Source organism: Salmo trutta, chromosome 4 (genome assembly GCF_901001165.1).
Source record: "Salmo trutta chromosome 4, fSalTru1.1, whole genome shotgun sequence".
In the NCBI taxonomy this organism is placed as follows: domain Eukaryota; kingdom Metazoa; phylum Chordata; class Actinopteri; order Salmoniformes; family Salmonidae; genus Salmo; species Salmo trutta.
The window spans coordinates 5,706,527-5,726,616 of NC_042960.1; the positions used below are offsets into that span (position 1 = coordinate 5,706,527).

General features: G+C 46.8%; 1 protein-coding gene across 4 annotated transcripts in view; it reads right to left on the minus strand.

The window, feature by feature from the left end:
• Window positions 1–1,824: 1,824 nt before the first annotated feature.
• lef1 (lymphoid enhancer-binding factor 1) overlaps window positions 1,825–20,090 on the minus strand; it is a 46,972-nt gene continuing 28,706 nt past the window's right edge. Inside the window, exons 4-8 of one of the 4 annotated variants that reach the window (XM_029749586.1) lie at window positions 15,932–16,064; window positions 6,487–6,607; window positions 5,596–5,715; window positions 4,551–4,716; window positions 1,825–3,432 (exon numbers count right to left, since the gene is read on the minus strand). In XM_029749586.1, the coding sequence (XP_029605446.1) occupies window positions 3,310–3,432; window positions 4,551–4,716; window positions 5,596–5,715; window positions 6,487–6,607; window positions 15,932–16,064 (663 nt within the window). In that variant the 3' untranslated portion in view covers window positions 1,825–3,309. Of the gene's footprint in view, window positions 3,433–4,550; window positions 4,726–5,595; window positions 5,716–6,486; window positions 6,608–15,931; window positions 16,065–20,090 lie in introns of all 4 variants that reach the window. The other 3 variants (XM_029749585.1, XM_029749588.1, XM_029749587.1) reach the window with 3 other exon arrangements.

Sequence of the window (20,090 nt, forward strand, 5' to 3'; positions counted from 1 at the left end):
CTTCTTCTTCTTCCCTAGAAAATATCGAGGTGAACGCTTAAAGTGTGGCTCCAGCACTCACCCTCACTCCACCACGCTTAGTCCTGCTGCCGTTTGCCCCGTTCACTCATCCCCCGCCGGGCAGCCAACCAGCACTCCTCGCTCTCTGGGCCTGCAGCCAATCACCACGCTGGGATTGGTCAGAGGGGCTGACCATCTCTACTCCCTGCCTATGAGAGCTGGCTGTCTCCATCCTCTCCACACCTGACTTCAGTATAGTGTGCTCTCTGACAAACAGACATGTTTGGTAGGATCCATTCCAGAATGTTAGGTTTTGAACCCCACCCTTGCCTTCCAATCGGAGCAAGTAGCAAACTTGGCTGTCCTCTCCTCACCTGTATCAGTGTGTGCTCTCTAACAACCTAGAACGAACAAAACGTCCATCACCATTCTTATATAAAGACTTAAAGTGTAGCAGCAGCAGCGTATGTAGTCTTTTTCAGTCTCCTAATACCAAACATCAATATGTAATTAAAACATAAAAATGTGGCTATATATTACTTGGGAGAGCTGGTCCTCGACTGATTACCACGGAGAGCATCAGTCAACCCCCCCTCCAGCGAGCGCTGATCACTGAGCTCCACTGTGAGTAAGTGTGTATGGATTTATAGCTTATACCCAAATCCCCTAGGGAGGGGGACTATAGGTGGAGATAGCAGCATAACAGTCATTCTAGTCAAATATGAGCAGCACTTTGGTTTCCTGCTGCAAAGTCTACTAATCCACTTATTTATGATGAGCTAATCTGGGTTTCTCTCACACCACTGTGGCAGACAGAGAGAGGAGGGAGGGAGGGGGGGGCAGGTGATGTGTACAGTAGTCTATGACAGTGAGGATGTGTGTGTGTGTGTGTGTGTGTGTGTGTGTGTGTGTGTGTGTGTGTGTGTGTGTGTGTGTGTGTGTGTGTGTGTGTGTGTGTGTGTGTGTGTGTGTGTGTGTGTGTGTGGTACAGTACTATGAAGGGCTTAGTTTATGTCAGAGGGGTGCTTGGTGTTAAGTGTGTGCTCCTCTCTATGAGACTCATAAGCTGTGTTCAAATACCCATAAAAACATACAGTATACTACATACTTAATGAGTATATACTACATACTATATACTATTAGTTCATTTGAGTCAACTGTAAATGAACGGCATCCTTTCAGTTGAGCGTACTAGCGCTTCGCCTGTCTACCGGAAGTTGATGCTGTTGCAATACAAACGCTTGTTAGCATAACAAATTACTAGCCAGACATCTTACGATTTCGGGTGTGTTCGTAAATTCAATCTGGAGTGCCAGAGAGTGCTCTGGGCGTTCGTAAACTCAGAGCGTTGTCAGATTGTTCGTTCGTTAATTCAGAGCGTTGTCAGATTGTTCGTTCGTTAATTCAGAGCGTTTCGCACTCGGAGTGTTCAGAGCGCACGCTGGACGCTCTGGCCGAGGAGTAGGGTTGATATTCAACAGGTGTTGAGCGTTCGTAAATTCATCATTTATTCTGCACTCTTTGCACACTCAGACGAGAGTGCTCTGAAATCGGAATAGATAGCCAGCCCATTGAGAACACACAACGACCATACCACTTAGCAAAGCTAAGAATGCTGTGAATAATCAAGTCAATAAATGTTGGGTAGTTAGTTAGTTAGCATATAGTTAATATACTGGCAAGTTCAACAATGTATTAGTAGCCAACTAACGTTAGGTAGCTAGCTAACATACCGGTACCTACTGCTGTAATGATATGCTATGCGGTTCGTAAGGATAGCGTAGCTAACAAATTGTCAGCCAACATAACGTGTAACATAACTTATTTGAAAAGTAATTACTTTATTACATTGCTCAACATTTTCCTACCATTGGTCATAATTAGTTAAAGCAATGCATTTGTATCCACTCTCGTCAGACTTCGGCACATTTTCCGCCATTTTCTTCAAATCTGAAAAGCCACGCCCATTTTCTGAAGAATTTCATTATGGGTCCTAAAAGCACAGAAACAGTGTCCACTGCTTGTATATTTCGTATTTTGGTGAATTTAGTACGACATCCGGGAACTTTTGGCATACTAACTCCATACTATGACCATACTACATACTCAATTTACGTCACAATAGTACGGTTAGTGCGGTTAGTATGAGTATTCGAACGCAGCTATATGGTAGTAGAGGCCATCAGACACCGTGAGGTCATCCTCTACTTCCTGGCTTATTGCTTTAGCCTATCAGATCAGTCCTTTCAGATCTGTCAACACCAATGGGGTAAGGGCTAGAGACTAAAGTCTGTACTGCATTGTATTGTCCTGCCCTATGCCGTCCTGTCCTCTACTCCCTGTCCGGCAGTGTTTCTCCCAGCGTGGTGTGGTGGCGGCGGGGCGGCGGAGGCAGAAGGTGAGAGGTGCTGAGCGGGGCTGTCCAGAGAGGAGGCAGATGAACACTACAAAGAGCCCCTGTGGTGGTGGAGTGAAAGTGAGTGCTGGAGCCACACTTTTTAACAACGGCAGGCACTAGCATACAGTCACATACACACACACACACACACACACACGGAACAGTCTCAAACACACATATATGGAACAGACACACACACACCTAGATGAACATGACATATTACTAACATAACAGGTGCCCTGACACACACACACACACACATCTTGTTGCTGTGCCATCTGAAACCACACAGTAATCTACTCGTCACTAAGTGTCTACGCCCCTGGGTAGGGGCATCAACTCTGTTTACATATCCAAGGCTTCCATGTTGATACGGAACATCAAAGACTGGCAGCACCATCACAGGCCACTATTCTCAGCGTCGCATAATACTGAGTCTGATACTAGAATCCTTTATGGTGGTAATAATAGCATGGAAGTAGAGTGCTATGAATTACACATTGGGCTGTAGCATAGCAGCTAAAAATGGACACCATTATCATGGAAAAGGCTAATGTTTATTAGAGTGTTGTAGCTAGCGTTGTCTTTAGGAATCCAACACAGAATACTAGCAGCTGTTCTGAATTTCATAAACAACTTATAGCCCACATCAAAACTGAACAGGCCTGGGTTCAAAGAGCATTTTCAATCTTTTAAATACTTTAGCGGTGCTTGATCAACCTTGTCTGGCTAAATATGACCAATGGAATAGCCCCAAAAGTGCAAACCCTGCTCATCTAGCACTCCAGGCAGACTCAAACACTCAAAAGTAATTGAAAGATTTCAAATACTATTTGAACCCCGGCCAGAAAAATACAATCCCAGTTGACAAAATCACACACACAACACACCTCTCCGCTGCCAATCCGTTTCTATATGATACTTACATAATTATCTCTGGCAGACCAGCCTGGGTAGAGCTGCATGTGGAGCTGCCGTTCCTTGCGGGCTAATTCGTAATACTTAGCTTGCTCTTCTCTGGATAAGGCATGCCACTGATTCAGTACGAGAGAGAAAAAAGGAAAAACAGCACACAGTCAATTACTGGTCTGCACTTTCAAGTTCCCTCCAAAGATCCCTCCAAAGACATGGGTGCTAGTGTTTTGCTACAGAAAAAATCCTTTATAAAAATGTACAAACGCTTGGTAAAAAAAAATAGGGAATCATTTTTTGTTTTTAAAGGGGGCGAACATGATGAAGAGATTAGCATATGGGCAAGAGAGAGGAAGAAAGAGAGAGAAAAAAATACTTTGATTTCATATCAAAACACTGGTTCCAATTTAGCGGCGCTTTTGCTTCAAACTATGTCAGCGGGCAATTACCAAACACAGGCCGCAAACAGAGCTTTGCTGTGGCTGGCTGGCCCAACCACCAGGGCTTTCTGTTAAGACTTTCAACACGTTCTATTGGTCTCTTTCTCATTCACTTTCTTCTACTCCCATTCTCAAAAGGAACACATTTTGTCATTTCCAAACCACACTATTATTATCTACGGTAAGTTTGAAGAAAAAGCCAATTTGGTGGAACGTCCGCTAGTCAGTCAGGTAGGAAGTGGATCTGTCTGATGAGGGGAAGTAACAGGCTAGGACAAGGACATGGTCATCGGGATTAGTCCCTTGAAGGACCTTGATGTAGAAGAGTTGAAGGAACATCTCAAACATAGAAAGCGGATCCAGAGAAAGGGCTTGGAACCTCTAACCAGTCCACCCATTACGACATCATTTGTATTTGTATTTATTAGGGATCCTCATTAGCTGTTGCCAAGGCAGCAGCTACTCTTCCTGGGGTCCAAACGCATTAAGGCACTTACGTTACATACGAAACAAAGGAGAAAACAGTACATCATATAACATTATTACACTCTCTCCATGATTTGCATGGGGAGGCCCGTTCTATGGATTCTATTTCTATGATCTCGAAGCCCTCTAGCTGAACGAGAGATGCTGTCAGGTGGTTATGGTTAACACAAGAACACAAATGGTGTCTTATGGCCATTTCCCTAGCACACATCATCACATTGTCAAGGTTTCAGACCCTTGACTACAGAACAGGGGGCGGTTAACCGTTCTCCATCCCAGTCAGGGTGCTCTATCCTGGGTTCTCCCATACGTACCCTCCGTCCCAGGATCTGGTTGATGGCGGCGCTCTCCTTGAGCGTGCACTCTGCCACCACGTTGGCCCTCATCTCCTTCATGTACAGCATGAAGGCATTCAGCGGCTTCTTGATGTGGGGTCTCTTGGGCTCCTGCTCCTTCCTCTGATCCTGGTGCTGAGGCTTCCTGGCAAAACAATTGGCGAGAAAAGAACAAGGGAGCGAGGTAAAGAAGAAGAAGGGAACGGCGGCGGTGCTAAAAGAAGAAGAGGGGGACGGAGGAGGGAGGGTTGCGACGGAGAAACTAGGCGCCTCCGGAGTGTGAGAACAAACGGCAAGGGGTCTGTTTCGCCTCAGCCAATTGGGAGCGAGTGTGTGTGCGTGCGAGGCGTTGCCACCACGCCAGGAGTCTTTAATCATGTACAGTCATACAGTCTTGGAGCTTTCAAGCGGAGAGAGAGATTACTTCACCAGTAATGGCAACTAAACCTTCCCCCCCAGCACACACACTGCCAATCACTTAGTAGCCCCAGCGCCACAGGACCTTGATGTGTGTGGTGTGTGTGTGTCTCTGTGTGTCTTTCTGTTTCTGTGTGTGTGTGTGTGTGTGTGTGTGTGTGTGTGTGTGTGTGTGTGTGTGTGTGTGTGTGTGTGTGTGTGTCTCTGTGTGTGTGTGTGTGTGTGTGTGTGTGTGTGTGTGTGTGTCTCTGTTGGTATGCATGTTGTGATGCCAGGGGCCAAATGAAGCGTGGTGGGGCCCTTATCAGCTCTGTGAGGCCCTTGTTGCTTATCTCCTCACATCAAGGTGATAGGAGAGAAGGGAGGCTGGACTGCTGCGTTGTTGGAACATGTGGTTGCGTGGCCAAATACCTGGAAGTATCCTGAACTCAATGTGCTGCTAATACCATGAGGAGTAGAATAGCGAGGTGTGTTTTGGTAGGAATGTGTGTTTTCAGCGTAATGGTAGAGAGGGACGTATGAGGGTTTGTTTGAGCCCCCCACACTCTACTCACGGCTGGCGCTGTGTGAAGTGGACCCAGACAGGGCCACTGTTTGGGGGACTCACATGTGCATCAGGTCGTTGTCGTGCTGGGGCTCGTGTTTGACCTGGGGGTTGACGATGGCCGGGTGGGGGATCCCTGTGGCGTGGGGGCCGGGGGGACCCGGAACCATGTGGTGGGAGAACCTGGAACAAGAACCCATGCATTAACTTTAGAACCTCGTCCTCTCTCTCTCCCCAACATACTCACACTAGGAGAAATAAGAGTTAAAAGATATTCAAAGAAAACACAGGAGAGAGGTTTGAGAAAAGTACAGTAGGGAAGCATCTGGGTGCAAAGCCTCTCCTGTCAATACCAGGACTGTCCTGGCATGTACCAACCAGAGAAGGGGGGAGAGAGAAATGAGAAGGAAAGAGAGATATGGTAATAAAGAATCCAGGGGAGAGAGAGAGAGAGAGCGAGGCCTCATACGAGAGCTACCGACATGGTGCAGCTCAGAGGCAGCCGCTGACACAGGGAGTCTTTTGAGCAGCTAAATAGACAGCTGAATATGCGTGAGCACGTATGGGGCAGTCTGTTGGACTGGTCTGTTGGACTGGTCTGCTGGACATGTGCTGGGCACAGGGAGAACCAGTGTGGTGAGGCCACGGCACTGATGAGACAGAGTCCAAGGCCTGGATTTCCCCTCTGTCTGTCTGTCTGTCTGTCTGTCTGTCTGTCTGTCTGTCTGTCTGTCTGTCTGTCTGTCTGTCTGTCTGTCTGTCTGTCTGTCTGTCTGTCTGTCGGGTCACCCTTCTCAATGGATCCACATGTATAGTACTGTATATAGTTGGTCTCAATCTTCCCTTGTTGATTGGGTGGTTGTGTGTGTGTGTGTGTGTGTGTGTGTGTGTGTGTGTGTGTGTGTGTGTGTGTGTGTGTGTGTGTGTGTGTGTGTGTGGTCATCCTAAACGTACCATCCTAGTGGGGGCGTGATCTGTCCCACTCCTCCAGGGGAGAGGGGGTAGAAGTTGGTCATGTCTGGCCCGGGGTGATGCCGCTGCATGCCTGTAGAGAGACAGGATGAGTGGTACTGTCCTGTATGAAAAGGAACAGAACATGCATTCAATGACCCGACCATGAAGATGACGCGTTGTCCCAACGTTGTTGAAACGTTGCTGTAATAGACACCATATTGTAACAGTGTTTAGAGCCTTGCTTGTTATTGATACTGTACATTATTGTTAGAACATTTAATGACCGTGAATGTTTGGGTGTGGGTGCACACTCCTATCTTTTGAATGGTTTCTCCAGCATCTTTGAATGGTTTGATCCTGCATGTCACTGACATGACAAGGACATCTGTGCCAGGCAGCGTTGGAATTCAGTGTATGAACTGTACGTGTGTGTGGCTGTGTGCCAAGTGTGTATTATTATAATATTCCTCCAGGGCTCCATTGTCCTGAGTCTGCACAACTCTGCCAGGACCTAGGATCAAGGGAGATACTAAAGTGTTTTAGTACTATATCTCTTGACATAATGATGAAAATAATCATGGCCTCCAAACCCTCAAGCTGCATACTGGACCCTATTCCAACTAAACTACTGAAAGAGCTGCTTCCTGTGCTTGGCCCTCCTATGTTGAACATAATAAACGGCTCTCTATCCACCGGATGTGTACCAAGCTCACTAAAAGTGGCAGTAATAAAGCCTCTCTTGAAAAAGCCGAATCTTGACCCAGAAATTATAAAAAACTATCGGCCTATATCGAATCTTCCATTCCTCTCAAAAATTTTAGAAAAAGTTGTTGCGCAGCAACTCACTGCCTTCCTGAAGACAAACAATGTATACGAAACGCTTCAGTCTGGTTTTAGACCCCATCATAGCACTGAGACTGCACTTGTGAAGGTGGTAAATGACCTTTTAATGACGTCAGACCGAGGCTCTGCATCTGTCCTCATGCTCCTAGATCTTAGTGCCGCTTTTGATACCATCGATCACCACATTCTTTTGGAGAGATTGGAAACCCAAATTGGTCTACATGGACAAGTTCTGGCCTGGTTTAGATCTTATCTGTCGGAAAGATCAGTTTGTCTCTGTGAATGGTTCATCCTCTGACAAATCAATTGTAAATTTCGGTGTTCCTCAAGGTTCCGTTCTAGGACCACTATTGTTTTCACTATATATTTTACCTCTTGGGGATGTCATTCGAAAACATAATGTTAAATTTCACTGCTATGCGGACGACACACAGCTGTACATTTCAATGAAACATGGTGAAGCCCCAAAATTGCCCTCGCTAGAAGCCTGTGTTTCAGACATAAGGAAGTGGATGGCTGCAAATTTTCTACTTTTAAACTCGGACAAAACAGAGATGCTTGTCCTAGGTCCCAAGAAACAAAGAGATCTTCTGTTGAATCTGACAATTAATCTGGATGGTTGTACAGTCGTCTCAAATAAAACTGTGAAGGACCTCGGCGTTACTCTGGACCCTGATCTCTCTTTTGAAGAACATATCAAGACTGCTTCAAGGACAGCTTTTTTCCATCTACGTAACATTGCAAAAATCAGAAACTTTCTGTCCAAAAATGACGCAGAAAAATTAATCCATGCTTTTGTTACTTCTAGGCTCGACTACTGCAATGCTCTACTTTCCGGCTACCCGGATAAAGCACTAAACAAACTTCAGTTAGTGCTAAATACGGCTGCTAGAATCCTGACTAGAACCAAAAAGTTTGATCATATTACTCCAGTGCTAGCCTCCCTACACTGGCTTCCTGTTAAGGCAAGGGCTGATTTCAAGGTTTTACTGCTAACCTACAAAGCATTACATGGGCTTGCTCCTACCTATCTTTCCGATTTGGTCCTGCCGTACATACCTACACGTACGCTACGGTCACAAGACGCAGGCCTCCTAATTGTCCCTAGAATTTCTAAGCAAACAGCTGGAGGCAGGGCTTTCTCCTATAGAGCTCCATTTTTATGGAATGGTCTGCCTACCCATGTGAGAGACGCAGACTCAGTCTCAACCTTTAAGTCTTTACTGAAGACTTATCTCTTCAGTAGGTCCTATGATTAAGTATAGTCTGGCCCAGGAGTGTGAAGGTGAACGGAAAGGCTGGAGCAACGAACCACCCTTGCTGTCTCTGCCTTGTCGGTTCCCCTCTTCCCACTGGGATTCTCTGCCTCTAACCCTTTTACAGGGGCTGAGTCACTGACTTACTGGTGTTCTTCCATGCCGTCCATGGGAGGGGTGCGTCACTTGAGTAGGTTGAGCCACTGACGTGGTCTTCCTGTCTGGGTTGGCGCCCCCCCCTTGGGTTGTGCCGTGGCGGAGTTCTTTGTGGGCTATACTCGGCCTTGTCTTCGGACGGTAAGTTGGTGGTTGTAGATATCCCTCTAGTGGTGTGGGGGCTGTGCTTTGGCATAGTGGGTGGGGTTATATCCTGCCTGTTTGGCCCTGTCCGGGGGTATCATCAGATGGGGCCACAGTGTCTTCTGATCCCTCCTGTCTCAGCCTCCAGTATTTATGCTGCAGTAGTTTATGTGTCGGGGGGCTAGGGTCAGTCTGTTACATCTGGAGTATTCTCTTGTTTTATCCGGTGTCCTGTGTGAATGTAAATATGCTCTCTCTAATTCTCTCTTTCTCTCTTTCTTTCTTTCTCTCGGAGGACCTGAGCCCTAGGACCATGCCTCAGGACTACCTGGCATGATGACTCCTTGCTGTCCCCAGTCCACCTGGCCATGCTGCTGCTCCAGTTTCAACTGTTCTGCCTGCGGCTACGGAACCCTGACCTGTTCACCGGACGTGCTTGTTGCACCCTCGACAACTACTATGATTATTATTATTTGACCATGCTGGTCATTTACGAACATTTTAACATCTTGACCATGTTCTGTTATAATATCCACCCGGCACAGCCAGAAGAGGACTGGCCACCCCTCATAGCCTGGTTCCTCTCTAGGTTTCTTCCTAGGTTTTTGGCCTTTCTCAGGAGTTTTTCCTAGGGAGTTTTTCCCAGCCACCGTGCTTCTTTCACATGCATTGCTTGCTGTTTGGGGTTTTAGGCTGGGTTTCTGTACAGCACTTTGAGATTTCAGCTGATGTACGAAGGGCTATATAAATAAATTTGATTTGATTTGATTTGATAATATATACAGAAAGGTTCACATTAGCCCCCATGTAGCCCTCCAGTCCCTCTAGTCCCCCCATGTAGCCCTCCAGTCCCTCTAGTCCCCCCATGTAGCCCTCCAGTCCCTCTAGTCCCCCCATGTAGCCCTCCAGTCCCTCCAGTCCCTCTAGTCCCCCCATGTAGCCCTCCAGTCCCTCTAGTCCCCCCATGTAGCCCTCCAGTCCCTCCAGTCCCCCCGTGTAGCCCTCCAGTCCCTCCAATCACTCTAGTCCCCCCATGTAGCCCTCCAGTCCCTCTAGTCCCCCCATGTAGCCCTCTAGTCTCTCTAGTCCCCCATGTAGCCCTCCAGTCCCTCCAATCCCTCTAGTCCCCCCATGTAGCCCTCCAGTCCCTCTAGTCCCCCCATGTAGCCCACCAGTTCCTCTAGTCCCCCCATGTAGCCCTCCAGTCCCTCCAGTCCCCCCGTGTAGCCCTCCAGTCCCTCCAATCACTCTAGTCCCCCCATGTAGCCCTCCAATCCCTCTAGTCCCCCCATGTAGCCCTCCAGTCCCCCTAGTCCCCCATGTAGGCCTCCAGTCCCTCTAGTCCCCCTATGTAGCCCTCCAGTCCCTCTAGTCCCCATGTAGCCCTCCAGTCCCTCTAGTCCCTCTAGTCCCCCCATGTAGCCCTCCAGTCCCCCTAGTCCCCCATGTAGCCCTCCAGTCCCTCCAGTCCCTCTAGTCCCCCTATGTAGCCCTCCAGTCCCTCCAGTCCCTCTAGTCCCCCCATGTAGCCCTCCAGTCCCTCTAGTCCCCCCATGTAGCCCTCCAGTCCCTCTAGTCCCCCCATGTAGCCCTCCAGTCCCTCCAGTCCCTCTAGTCCCCCATGTAGCCCTCCAGTCCCTCTAGTCCCCCATGTAGCCCACCAGTTCCTCTAGTCCCTCCAGTCAGAGTGTTCATTAAGGCCTGTCTCTCTCTGTGCTTCCTGTAATGCTCCCTAGAGAGAGCATTCACTGGGGCTCTGCCCTGTCACTGGGTCCTCAACACAGCTAAGCTCTCCCTCTCTTCATCAACGCTAGGCCTCTTGGGCTTCAAGGTCAAGGGCTCTCAGCCTACCTCCGCTTGTTGTGGAGGCTGGCGAGAAGTTAAACTGGGATGGAAGGATGGAGAGAGGGAGGAGGGGGAGGGTGAAGGAAATTAAGGACCCTAGTAAATGGATCTGTCAGACTGGGAGCTATGGTCAAGGGAGTGCTGTGTAGGCCCGTGTAGAAGGCCCTGCAGTGACACACACACGCATAGAAGAAGGCAAACGTCTCCAGATTAACACCATCTCCTAATCCCAGATGGATCCATGCTTTCTCCCCCCCCCTCTCTCCACCCCCCTCTTTCTTCTCAGGCTGCAGTCTGATGGGGTCTAACTCCTTCGGAGCGGCAGAGACAGGAGGCTTATCTCCAAAGCCACTGTAGCAACGCTGGATTCCAGCACCCCCAGCCCACTTCTTCACCACCCCAGTCTCAGGGTGCTCTGTAGGGCACTAGAGAAGGAGGGAAGGAAGGGGAGGGAGCGAAAGGAGCGTGAGAGAGAGGAATGGGGGATGTAAGGAAGGGTAAGGAGCATGGGGCGGAGGGAAAGTGAGAAGGTAGTGAAGGATAGGAAAGTCAGGAGGGAAGGGAGAGATAGAGATGGAGTGAGGGGAGCTCAGTGTTAACCTGTTGGGGATAGGGGGCAGTATTTGCACGGCCGGATAAAAAACGTACCCGATTTAATCCGGTTACTACTCCTGCCCAGTAACTAGAATATGCATATAATTGTTTGATTTGGATAGAAAACACCCTAAAGTTTCTAAAACTGTTTGAATGGTGTCTGTGAGTATAACAGAACTCATTTGGCAGGCCAAAACCTGAGAAGATTCCAAACAGGAAGCGCTCTCTCTGACCATTTCATGGCCTTCTTGATCATCTCTAACCAAAACAGGGGATCTCTGGCATGACGTGACATTTTCTAACGCTCCCATAGGCTCTCAGAAGGCGCCAGAAAGCTGAATGGTTGCTTTGCAGGCCCTGGCTGAAAAACATTAGCGCATTTTGTAAGTGGTCGATCTGAGGACAATGAGACTGAGGCGCGTGCCCGAGCTGACACCATGTTTACTTTCTCTCTCTTTGAACGAAAACAACCACTCCCGGTCGGAATATTATCGCTTTTTTACGAGAAAAATGGCATAAAAATTGATTTTAAACAGCGGTTGACATGCTTCGAAGTACGGTAATGGAATATTTAGATTTTTTTGGTCACGAAACGCATCGGGCGCGTCACCCTTATTTACCCTTCGGATAGTGTCTTGAACGCACGAACAAAACGCCGCTAATTGGATATAACTATGGTCTATTTGGGACCAAACCAACATTTGTTATTGAAATAGAAGTCCTGGGAGTGCATTCTGATGAAGAACACCAAAGGTAATCAAACTTTTCTAATAGTAAATCGGAGTTTGGTGAGTACCACACTTTGTGGGTGTCAAAATAGCTAGCCTGTGATGGCTGGGCTATCTACTCAGAATATTGCAAAATGTGCTTTCACCGAAAAGCTATTTTAAAATCGGACATAGCGAGTGCATAAAGGAGTTCTGTATCTATAATTCTTAAAATAATTGTTATGTTTTTTGTGAACGTTTATCGTGAGTAATTTAGTAAATTCACCGGAAGTGTTCGGTGGGAATGCTAGTCACATGCTAGTCACATGCTAATGTAAAAAGCTGGTTTTTGATATAAATATGAACTTGATTGAACAAAACATGCATGTATTGTATAACATAATGTCCTAGGATTGTCATCTGATGAAGACCATCAAAGGTTAGTGCTGCATTTAGCTGTGGTTTGGGTTTATGTGACATTATATGCTAGCTTGAAAAATGGGTGTCTTATTATTTCTGGCTGGGTACTCTGCTGACATAATCTAATGTTTTGCTTTCGTTGTAAAGCCTTTTTGAAATCAGAAATTACAATGTGAAGTCTGAAGTCTGTTCAAAGGGCTCCGGAGTTTGACCTTTGATCCGACATTACCGCCCGGCACATATTAGAGCTTATTAGGGCCCATAATGAGAACATCCATGATTTCTTAAATAATTAACGAGAAGATCAAAGTCCTGATCCCGCTATGGAGTGCAGCGAGTCGATTGGCTGATGAAAATGAGAGCGAGAGAGCGAGTGAGCAAGAGAACAAGAAGGCAAAAGTGTGATAGAGTAAGAGAAAGAGCGAAAGAGAAAGCACGAGAGAGAGAGAGAGAGATGGATAGAGACTTACCCTCTCTGCTTCCTACATATCTTTATCTCTTCTACAGTATCTAGACCTGGAAATGCCATGGGACTTCATTTACAGCTAATTCATCTAGCAGATCTCTTCTACATGGACCAGTCCAGGCTATGGGAGTGTGTGGGTCGATTCAGACTCGGATCTCCTCCAGCGGTTTCTTCATATAACTCCATCCTGTGCTATGTTTATCATCAACTCTCATACTCAATCCCTGGGGACTACTCAGACCAAAATGTATGAGGACTGTAAATGAGGACCAAAATGTATTAAAAAAACGGAGCCCTATGGAAAGCATTACTGTAAAGGAATCCTGTAGCTACAAAGGAAGTGAATGACTTTCTGGAACAAATGCAGCCTTTCACTAAATCCACTATTCAGTCATCCTGCTGTGTACAGGTACATAAGATCACTACGGTGTCTGGATAGATCTGGTGTATGGCGGCCATATTGGATTATTTACTCAACTGCCCCGTCATCACACATCGCATCCTGTCTGGTCTGCCTCCTGCTTTTAAGTGGGGGCCGGTGCGTGGCAGCCGGAAGGAAGAGGGGAGGAGAGGGGAGGGGAGGGGAGCGCATATGGAGGGCCGGGGCCAGACCAGTACAAGACTTATGAACCTCTGCCAAAGTCTCACCCTGACTGTGCCTGTGCTTTCCAACTGCCTTTATGCTCTAGCGCCTGTCAGGGGTTTTACTGTGACGTTTTTACCCAGACAGACAGTCTGTCAGGGGTTTTACTGTGACGTTTTTACCCAGACAGACAGCCTGTCAGGGGTTTTACTGTGACATTTTTACCCAGACAGAAAGTCTGTCAGGGGTTTTACTGTGACGTTTTTTACCCAGACAGACAGTCTGTCAGGGGTTTTACTGTGACGTTTTTACCCAGACAGACAGTCTGTCAGGGGTTTTACTGTGACGTTTTTATCCAGACAGACAGTCTGTCAGGAGTTTTACTGTGACGTTTTTACTCAGACAGACAGTCTGTCAGGGGTTTTACTGTGACGTTTTTACCCAGACAGACAGTCTGTCAGGGGTTTTACTGTGACGTTTTTACTCAGACAGACAGTCTGTCAGGGGTTTTACTGTGACGTTTTTACCCAGACAGACAGTCTGTCAGGGGTTTTACTGTGACGTTTTTACCCAGACAGACAGTCTGTCAGGGGTTTTACTGTGACGTTTTTACCCAGACAGACAGTCTGTCAGGGGTTTTACTGTGACGTTTTTTACCCAGACAGACAGTCTGTCAGGGGTTTTACTGTGACGTTTTTTACCCAGACAGACAGTCTGTCAGGGGTTTTACTGTGACGTTTTTTACCCAGACAGACATGGAAATAGTATTATATAGGGTGACGAATGGAGGGGTAAAAAAAGAGTAGAGAAAGATAGAGAAGAACGATAGAGAAGAAAGAAAAGGGTTTTCAGCAGTGCAGTGTGGTAAGGCCCCGACAGCCGTGCCTGTCTGAGGAGCTCTCTGCTTGACTCAGGTAGGTGGGGAGATGCGGTACGCTGTGTGGAGGAAGGTGTTCTAGTTTTCTTTCTCTGAGACAGAACGTCACCCAACCACCTTGTGTAGGTGGCTGGGTGAACTTCTATGTTACATTTCCCTCTGAGGAATAGCTTTGGCTTCATGCCTCTTTGTGGAGATGGGTAGTGATGAATACGGTGTGATGTGAAAATCTTTACTACACTGAACAAAAATATAAAAAATGGGCAACAATTTCAACGATTTTAAAGAGTTACAGTTCATATTAGGAAAATCTGTCAATTTAAATAAATTCTATGGATTTCACATGACTGGGAATACAAATATGCCTTTGTTGGTCACAGATACCTTTAAAAACAAAAAGGTAGGGGCATGGATCAGAAAACTAGTCAGTATCTAGTGTGACCACCATTTGCCTCATGCTGTTGATTGTAGCCTGTGGAATGTTGTCCCACTCCTCTTCAATGGCTGTGCGAAGTTGCTGGATATTGGCGGGAACTGGAGCATCCCAAACAGCTCAGTGGGTGACATGTCTGGTGAGTATGCAGGCCATGGAAGAACTGGGACATTTTCAGCTTCCAGGAATTGTGTGCAGATCCTTGCGACATGGGGCCGTGTATTATCATGCAGAAACATGAGGTGATGGCGGCGGATGAATGGCATGACAATGGGCCTCAGGATCTCGTCACGGTATCTCTGTGCATTCAAAATGCCATCGATAAAATGCAACTGTGTTAGTTGTACGTAGCTTATGCCTGTCCATACCATAACCCCACCGCCACCATGGGGCGCACATGTTGACGTAAGCAAACCGCTCGCCCACACGACGCCATCTGCCCGGTACAGATGAACCGGGATTCACCTCTGAAGAGCACACTTCTCCAGCGTGCCAGTGGCCATCACAGGTGAGCATTTGCCCACTGAAGTCGGTTACGACGCAGAACTGCATGAGCTTCTCTGAGACGGTTTCTGACAATTCTTCGTTGTGCAAACCCACAGTTTCATCAGCCGTCCAGGTGGCCGGCTTCAGATGATCCCGCAGGTGATGAAGCCGGATGTGGAGGTCCTGGGCTGGTGTGGTTACATGGGGTCTGCGGTTGTGAGGCCCGGTTGGACGTAGTGCCAAATTCTCTAAAACGATGTTGGAGGTGTCTTATGGTAGAGAAATGGACATTTAATTCTCTGGCAACAGCTCTGGTGGATATTCCCGCAATCAGCATGCAAATTGCACGCTCCCTCAAAACATGAGACATCTGTGGCATTGTGTTGTGTGACAAAACTGCACATTTTAGAGTGGCCTTAGAATGACCCCAACACAAGGTGTGTAATGATCATGCAGTTTAATTAACTTCTTGATATGCCACACCTGTCAGGTGGATGGATTATCTTGGCAAAAGACAAATGCTCACTAACAGGGATGTAAACAAATGTGTGTACAAAATATGTGTGTCCTTTGTGTTACCATGGTTAATGATGTCCACTGCTTTAGTGATTTGAGGGGAGGGGGGCATTGCCTACCTTGTTTGGGGTTGACGTCCTGGGGGTGGTGTCCGGAGTGGGGTCCGGGGGCGAAATGTTCGTCGCTGTATGTGATGAGGGGGGTGAGCGGATGGACCGCATGCGACGGCTGCACCACCGGAACCTTATTGGACTGGAACGGAGAGGGAGAGAGAGAGGAGGACACCATGAGAGAGGCAGAACACATTAAACAAGGCATTACATTGCCTTTCCTCAATTCAGCTAGCAGCTAGCATTTCCACAGTTTTCCAGCGCTAAATCAAGTCCCGGCCCTCTCTCAAATGACAAGGGTACGGCCGTTTGGTGATTTGTGTAGCCCACACACACACACACACCCACACACACACACACACACACACACACACACACACACACACACACCCACAGAAAAAGGAGTTGGTAAGATGAAAGGGGTGGTGCAGTCACAATTTTCCTGTTTTTAATTATATTTCCACACCATGGGGTCGAAATAAGACTCTGAAATTGTGAAAATGCCCTTTTAGTGTAAGAGATTTTTAGAGAAAAAACCCCAGGAATTTCAGCCTGTTCAGGTGGCATGTAGTTTCTGGCCCACGGCATGACATCACAATCTGATCTGATTATTCTGACCAATGACCAGTAATCTTTTATTTGCATATGTATCCTCCATACTTTGAAGGGGTAACTGCGGTAGGCTCTAGAGTCTCTAAACGATCTTATCCGCCAATCAGGGTTGTGTATGTAAATATATTTAAATTTGTATCAACACGCCCACACGATCAGACTGAGCATTTCAATGGCATAAGGAGGCTCAGGGAAATAAATGATTACAAATATATTTTGCTCAAGTGGCATGGAGTTATTTTCATGAAATAAACAGTGATTTATTAGACATATGTGATGCTAAAAAAGAATATAAAAAAAGACTGCATGGGGGCTTTAATGGAACAGTAAAAATAAAACACCTTCCCACAGGGGAGGTCTCAATGTACTCCCCTTCCAGCCTTTCCCCAACACCTCAAAACTTTGTTTAGCCGTGGTCCGTGAGTACTGCCCCTATTTCCTGCCTAAGGGCAGAGGGGGTTGGAAAGAAGGGGGAGAGTGGAAGAGAAAGCCCCACAGGGTAGAGTTAGAGCAGAGGTCTTAGCAGTGAGATCAAAGGCAGTCATTAGCCGGTGAATAAGAGGAGTTCATTACAGAGCCAGAGCCGGGGGAAGGAGGAGAGAAGGAGGGATGAGCGATGGAGGAGGGGTGGTGGAGAGAGAAAAAGATAGGGCAAGAGAAAGAGGGAAGGATGACAAGAGACCGAAGGAGGACGAGAGAGGGAAGGAGGACAAGAGAGAGAAAGAACATGTTTCCCATGCCAATACAGCCCCTTGAATTGAAAGAGAGAGATTTGAAAGAGAAGGACAAGAAAGGGAAGGAGAGAGAGAACGAGAGAGAGGACGAGAGAGAGAGATATCATAGAGACGTCTGCAGTAGAACCAAAAGGCAGGGTTAATCACGTCAGCAGTGGTCTGGCCACAGCACCCCCTTCCCTACCACCCCCCACCCTTAGGATGACTCACAGAGGCCTGCACCCCCCCAGCCCTCCCCTCCAACCCGGCCAGCCCCCCAGCCGCTTACACGCTCCAACAGCACTGAACACATGGTACTGCTTAGCCATGCTAAATCTACTACTCACAATCAGAGCACCCAGCACTGACCCTGGACCTGCTTGACTTTTAGAGTCAAAACAGCATTTCTAAAGGATATATGGCTTTGTCTGAAAAATGATCAATCTAATCCGGTGTGTATAAGAATGATGGGTAAACGTATAGAATTATATTTCAAAAGGCTTGATCTGACAGTCATCCATCAACCCATCCTACACATTTTGACTACACCCAATCTTGCCCAACATATAACAAATGCTATCCCTAAACAAACAAACAAACAAGTCGGAAGTTTACATACACTTAGGTTGGAGTCATTAAAATTCGTTTTTCAACCACTCCACAAATTTCTTGTTAACAAACTATAGTTTTGGCAAGTCGGTTAGGACATCTACTTTGTGCATGACACAAGTCATTTTTCCAACAATTGTTTACAGACAGATTATTTCACTTAGAATTCCAGTGGGTCAGAAGTTTACATACACTAAGTTGACTGTGCCATTAAAACAGCTTGGAAAATTCCAGAAAATTATGTCATGGCTTTAGAAGCTTCTGATAGGCTAATTGACATCATTTGAGTCAATTGGAGGTATACCTGAGGATGTATTTCAAGGCCTACCTTCAAACCCAGTGCCTCTTTGCTTAACATCATGGGAAAATCAAAAGAAATCAGCCAAGACTGTTTGGCCATAATGACCATCGTTATGTTTGGAGGAAAAAGGGGGAGGCTTGCAAGCCGAAGAACACCATCCCAACTGTGAAGCACGGGGGTGGCAGCATCATGTTGTGGGGGTGCTTCACAAAATAGATGGCATCATGAGGATGGAAAATCATGTGGATATATTGAAGCAACATCTCAAGACATCAGTCAGGAAGTTAAAGCTTGGTCGCAAATGACCCCAAGCATACTCTCAAAGTTGTGGCAAAATGGCTTAAGGACAACAAAGTCAAGGTATTGGAGTGGCCATCACAAAGCCCTGACCTCAAACCTTTTGAAAATTTGTGGGCAGAACTGAAAAAGCATATGCGAACAAGGAGGCCTACAAACCTGATTCAGTTACACCAGCTCTGTCAGGAGGAATGGCCAAAATTCACCCAATTTATTGTGGGAAGCTTGTGGAAGGCTACCCGAAACGTTTGACCCAAGTTAAACAATTTAAAGGCAATGCTACCAAATACTAATTGAGTGTATGTAAACTTCTGACCCACTGGGAATGTGATGAAAGAAATTAAAGCTGAAATAAATAATTCTCTCTACTATTATTCTGACACTTCACATTCTTAAAATAAAGTGGTGATGCTAAAACACGGCATTTTTACGAGGATTAAATGTCAGGAATTGTGAAAAACTGAGTTTAAATGTATTTGGCTAAGGTGTATGTAAATTTACAACTTCAACTGTATATATATAAATAAATAAATAAATAAATAAAACACCACTAGGTGACTTTCATTGGCTTGACTTGCAGTGAGGCGATTCGTGCTAAGGTGACATTCTCAGCATGCTAATTTGTGGCAGGGCCACTACTCCTCCTGGAATTTCCTGTGTTGCCGGACCGGACCCCTCACAGACCGGCACCAAACTACAACCTCTCCCCCTACCCCCTCTGGGAATGTCCTAACCAGGGGTTTAGCAGTAGGGTGGGGTGGATCTCAGCTATGCACACCTTACTAAAAGGGCCTTCATGCGTGTCAGATTCCGGAGCCTGGTTAAGCATCAAGACCCCCAGGTCTCCAGCCCTCTCTCTTTTGCTCTCTCACACACACACACACACACACACACACACACTCACACACACACACACACACACACACACACACACACACACACACACACACACACACACACACACACACACACACACACACACACACACACACACACACACACACACACACACACACACACGCTCCAGCATCAAACAAAGTACGAAGTACGTTTGGCTTGACCACCTCTTACATAATGTTGGATCCTGCCTCAAAATAGTCCAACATTTTCAGAACTAATTTGCATAGTAATGAAAAACACCAAAAAGGGGTTCTGATCAAAAATAGAGTGAGCATCAACTACAAAAGATTATCTCAATCCAACTTCAAACAAAATTAGCTCACTCATAGCAACTAATTAGTCCCTAAACCCTGGCTCTACAGTCCTGACGTCTCAAGCCCAGGAGAACCCAGGTCAGCCAGGGTCAAAGGTCAGGGGATAATCTGTGTGTTGGAATAGCTTTAACGGCACTTTATCCCACCAGGCTGAGGACCGAAGAGGACTCCCAAGTAGAGGGCCTGAATTGGGCCTGGAGCAGCCAGGGACATGCCTGTACTAGCTGGGGCTAAAATTATACCATCCTCACCCCTCTTCTCTTAATTGTTACGCCTTTCAGCTCACATTTGCTTCCCTGCGGGAACGAGATAAGAACCTGGATGGGGGATTTTCATTTAAGCTCTCCAATCTTTGGGTTCTCTTCTCCGACAGAGGGAGAGAGAGAGGATGGAGAGAGAGAGAGAGGATGGAGAGAGAGAGA